This window comes from Salvelinus namaycush, unplaced genomic scaffold (genome assembly GCF_016432855.1).
Source record: "Salvelinus namaycush isolate Seneca unplaced genomic scaffold, SaNama_1.0 Scaffold456, whole genome shotgun sequence".
Taxonomy (NCBI): Eukaryota; Metazoa; Chordata; class Actinopteri; order Salmoniformes; family Salmonidae; genus Salvelinus; species Salvelinus namaycush.
In genome coordinates, this window is record NW_024061149.1 from 26,228 (window position 1) to 30,862 (window position 4,635).

General features: G+C 37.8%; 1 protein-coding gene across 1 annotated transcript; it reads right to left on the bottom strand.

Moving 5' to 3' along the window:
• Nucleotides 1-761: 761 nt before the first annotated feature.
• Nucleotides 762-2,344, bottom strand: LOC120041389 (interferon a3-like). Its single transcript, XM_038986342.1, has 5 exons — nucleotides 2,210-2,344; nucleotides 1,867-1,941; nucleotides 1,587-1,736; nucleotides 1,198-1,275; nucleotides 762-851 (listed from the first exon to the last, which is right to left on the bottom strand). The coding sequence occupies exons 1-5, from the start codon at nucleotides 2,342-2,344 to the stop codon at nucleotides 762-764; spliced, it is 528 nt and encodes a 175-aa protein (XP_038842270.1).
• Nucleotides 2,345-4,635: the final 2,291 nt, after the last annotated feature.

A 4,635-nucleotide genomic window follows, 5' to 3' on the forward strand; every position in this document is an offset into this window, starting at 1 on the left:
TTGACTACTTTTACTTTTACTTCATTACATTCCTAAAGAAATTGTATTATATTTACTCCATACATTTTCCTTGACACCCAAAAGTACTCGTAACATTTTGAATGCTTAGCAGGACAGGAAAATTGTCAAATTCATGCACTTATCAACAGAACATCCCTGGTCGTCCCTACTGCCTCTGATCTAGCGGACTCACTAAACACAGATGTTTCGTTTGTAAGTTTTATCTGAATGTTGGAGTGTGCCCCTGGCTATCCGTAAATTAAGAAAAATTGAAAATGATGACGTCTGGATTGCTGAATATAAGGAATTGGAAATACTTTATACTTTTACTTTTGATACTTAAGTATATTTTAAACCAAATACTTTTACTCAAGTAGAATTTTACTGGGTGAATTTAACTTTTACTTGAGTCATTTTCTAGTAAGGTATCTTTACTTTTACTCAAGTATTACAATTGGGTACTTTTTCCACCACTGAGAATAAGTGTGAGACACTGAAAAAGCAGAACGAGACACAGTTAAATTCAACTAAACACATTTTCAATATGCCATTTTTTCACAGGTTATTCAAGCAGACAGGTAATACAGTTCAGTTCAACATTGGTACAAAAGGGACATACAAAATATAAATATAAATGTATAATAATAAAAAAACAATAAATTATGCATTAAATAAAATAAATAGACTGACAGGGTCCCACATGATTGTATTCATGCTTTATAAACTGGTAAGGGCGTAGCTTCTGAGATGAGTCTGGATGATCAGTGAATCTTTGCCTGAAAAATATCCAATCTTTCCAGATGATGTTTCGTCTCTTTCCTGATGAGCTCCCATGCCAGTGCACTGTAGTTCTGAAAACAAAGGAAAATGTACATATTAGTGGTATGGACTTTCTAGTCATATAATGATCATATTGTCTTGAACAACAAAGGGCTGGGGCCGTATGTAATAATAATAATAATAATAATAATGTATGAAGCATGTCAGAGTAGGAGTGCTGATTTAGGATCAGTATTGTCTTTTAGATCACTATAAATAAGGCAGAGGAGACCTGATACCAGATCAGCACTTCTCTGAGATGCTTAATACATATGTCCCTAGAACCCCAAAAATGTTTCAAAACTGCTCCTGCTTAGCCTAGTTAATATTGATTTGATTAGATATATTAAACACGTTGCCATCCGAAAACAAACTCACCATTTTTCTCAGTACCATCCTATTCAAATTCTTGAAGTAACGTTTCAGTCTCCTCTCAGGTATCTTGGCAGGTGATACCTGTTGGACAAGATTAAAACATTAGCCTCCCACTGAACATAATAGCCCACATAGATTTTCTCACTTGTACAGTTAATAGTCTACAGCTTAAACAGCGCTCTCCAACCCTGTTCCTGGAGAGATACGCTCCTTTAGGTTTTCACTACAATCCTCCTCTAGCACAGCCGATTAATTAGCTGGTTGATAAACTGAATCAGGTTAGTTACAACTGGGGTTGGAGCGAAAACCTACAGGAGGGAGGTTCTCCATGAACAGGGTTGGAGAGCCCTGACCGAAACAGGGATTATACTTTAAATAGACCCGTTACTTACACAGGACTTAAGGTTCTCAAATTGGCGTTCGAGAATGTTGAGGAAATGGTCCAGCTTTTTCTTGTCCCAGGTGACAGATTTCATATTCCCATCAAACAGTTTTGTGATTTGATAGATGGTCTCGTTCCGGAATCTGACTTGGTCCTCAAACTACACATGAACATGTAAAAAGAAGATTAGAAACAGTATAGTCTTCAATTATGCCATCAATGTAACGTTGGGTCACGACCGCTATACTAAAGCATATCAGAACATGAAAAGTCAAAATTCAAGTCTTTACCTTGGCGTCATCTATGGGTCTGTAAAGTGATTCGGGGAAAAAGACAGGGGCATCCTGCTCTGTGATATTTCCTCCCTGGAATACAACCAATATAGTATTTTAAGTCACGCGTCTAAAAGTATAGCTTATACTGCAAGGACAGTATAGGCCTAATGTATACAGCCTCTCGTGATCGCGCTGTCATTATAGCCTAGCCCCCTTTTACTATGGCTACTCAAATATAGATTACAGTTTTCTAACACAGCTGCTAAACATGAAACATATGACTACTTTACTTGGTTGGTTGTTTTGCTGTCCTTAATACATGCATTCAGTCTCCTCTTACAGTGTGCTGATAACTCACCATCTGGTCCAGCAGGGAAAGGTATTCTGCGCTCAAGTGGCCGTAGTGGTGTCGGATCCAGTCACAGCAATGACACACGCTCTGCATACTGCAAATAATAAGAAAAATACACGTCCAACTCTGCATTGTATACATTGTAAATAGCAGTTTGCTTTGCTCTTAGTTTTCCAGTTGAGTTTGAACATTTTGGCTCTTATTAAGGAGTTTTATTTGGAGATGGGAAAGTGAAAACTGTATGGTGAATTTCCCCGATCAACCTACCGGAGGCGGGGACTTTAACTTTCCAGACTCTAGCACATGCAGCCAAAGGAATTACATGCCTTGTCCGACTTCTGGACGACCAAATGCCAGCGTTGAATGATAGTTTAACCACAACAATATAGGTTATTTTATTTGGATATAAGCTATTTGCGAGAATAAGCTACACATGAGCTAGGCTTTTAACTGCCGTTATCTTCGCGTGAACCTCAAAAAAAAATACAAAACAAGCCTGATAACGAAATCGTCGAGGTCGAAACAAAACCCAAAATTATGACATTTACCCACATAATAAGTCAATTTAGTGGGTTTCGTTCCCAAGTTAGTCCGAAATATCCTTTCGCGGCGTTCTTGCAAGTCCTCAATGTTGCGTTTCAAATGAAAATTGAAAGGGAGACGTCAGCGTCTCTCAACTTTTAATTTCAACAATGATGTAACCAACTTTCACCTGCTGGTGATGCAATTTTGACGAGCAATGATAACATGATTTGTTGGAACTTTGTCCTTTTCTTTACAAATGAAAAATAAAAATATATATTTGACCATACACTGAGTGTACAAATCATTAGGAACACCTTCCTAATATTGAGTTGCACCCCATTTTGCCCTCACAACAGCCTAAATTCGTCGGGGCATGGACTCTACAAGGTGTAGAAAGCGTTCCACAGGGATGCTGGCCCATGTTGACTCCAATGCGTCCCACAAATGTGTCAAGTTGGCTGGATGTCCTTTGGGTGGTGGACCATTCTTCTTCTTTTTTATCCTTTATTTAACTAGGCAAGTCAGTTAACTGCTGGGAAAGCATAGGGCTTATGTCTATTTTTGGATATTGATAGACAATCTAAATTGTTGATGTTATGGAGCCACCAATACGGCTATGTTTCACTGCTGGTCTCAGATCCCTTCATCACTTTTCACTTAGCCTAGACTTTCTCCGTGCTTGTCTGTCTGTCTGTCTGTCTGTCTGTCTGTCTGTCTGTCTGTCTGTCTGTCTGTCTGTCTGTCTGTCTGTCTCTGTCTGTCTGTCTGTCTGTCTGTCTGTCTGTCTGTCTGTCTGTCTGTCTGTCTGTCTGTCTGTCTGTCTGTCTGTCTGTCTGTCTGTCTGTCTGTCTGTCTGCCTGTCTGCCTGTCTGTCTTACCCAATGCTCTTTCACCTGAGAAGCGTAACATGAGCCTGGTTCAACATTGTAGCAGCCGCCACAATTCACCGTTTTTCCCTAATTAATAATTAGACCAAACAGAAATTATTTATAAGATGTCCTGGTGATTCAATAGTTAATCATTACATCACTTTTAAGTTAAAAAACTATTTGTTTTGCTCAGAGTCTGTCAGTAACTCTATTAGAGGCAGATGATCTACTCTTTTGGCTGCTTCTGATGACGTTTGCATATAATGACAATAGAATCTCGAAACTATGCTGGTATTCTTTTGTCCTTTATTAAATATATGTATTATTATATTCTTATCTATGAATATTTTGTATTAGTAGCAGTAATAATTAGTAAATGGCACCATACAAAGTTCTATTTGGACCCAATTTTGGTTCAGTGATGAAGAACACCTTGGTTCTATATTTAGTTCAGTGAAAGAGTGTAGGCAAATTAATGGAATCATTCTGTAAAAAAAAATTATCATAAAAAGTGGCAATTTAACAAATTACTTTGGTAAACACAGGAGACAAATGCTTCTTCTTGTTTTTACTTTTCCATTTCATATCCATTACATTGATATCACTTTTTACTCTAGAACATTCCAAGTGAAAAATATAGCCAACCATACACATTCATTGTTGACACATGCATTTGATTAATGTTATTCGCAATTACAGTATCAAGACCTTGAAATCCCCCAAAATATCCAGTACAAAGACAGAAGGAGACAAGAGAGAACAGTCTGAACATTTAAATAAAGATTACAGAGCAATGTGGAAAGGTCTACATTCTACAAGCTTTCTCATAGCATAAGAAAAGCATTGTTTCTCTTTGAGGTTAAAACTTCTTATGGATAGGGGCAGCATTTTCACGTTTGGATGAAAAGGGTGCCCAGAGTAAACGGCCTGCTACTCAGTCCCAGTTGCTAATATATGCATATTATTAGTAGATTCGGATAGAAAACACTCTGAAGTTTCTAAAACTGTTTGAATGATGTCTGTGAGTATAACAGAACT

Coding starts and splice junctions, on each gene's coding strand:
- LOC120041389 (XM_038986342.1), bottom strand. CDS start 2,344: ATGTATACAATGCAGAGTTGGACGTGTATTTTTCTTATTATTTGCAGT. Junction 1,276..1,586: donor TTGAGAACCTTAAGTCCTGT/GTAAGTAACGGG, acceptor CTTGTCCAACAG/GTATCACCTGCCAAGATACC. Junction 852..1,197: donor GGATGGTACTGAGAAAAATG/GTGAGTTTGTTT, acceptor CTTTGTTTTCAG/AACTACAGTGCACTGGCATG.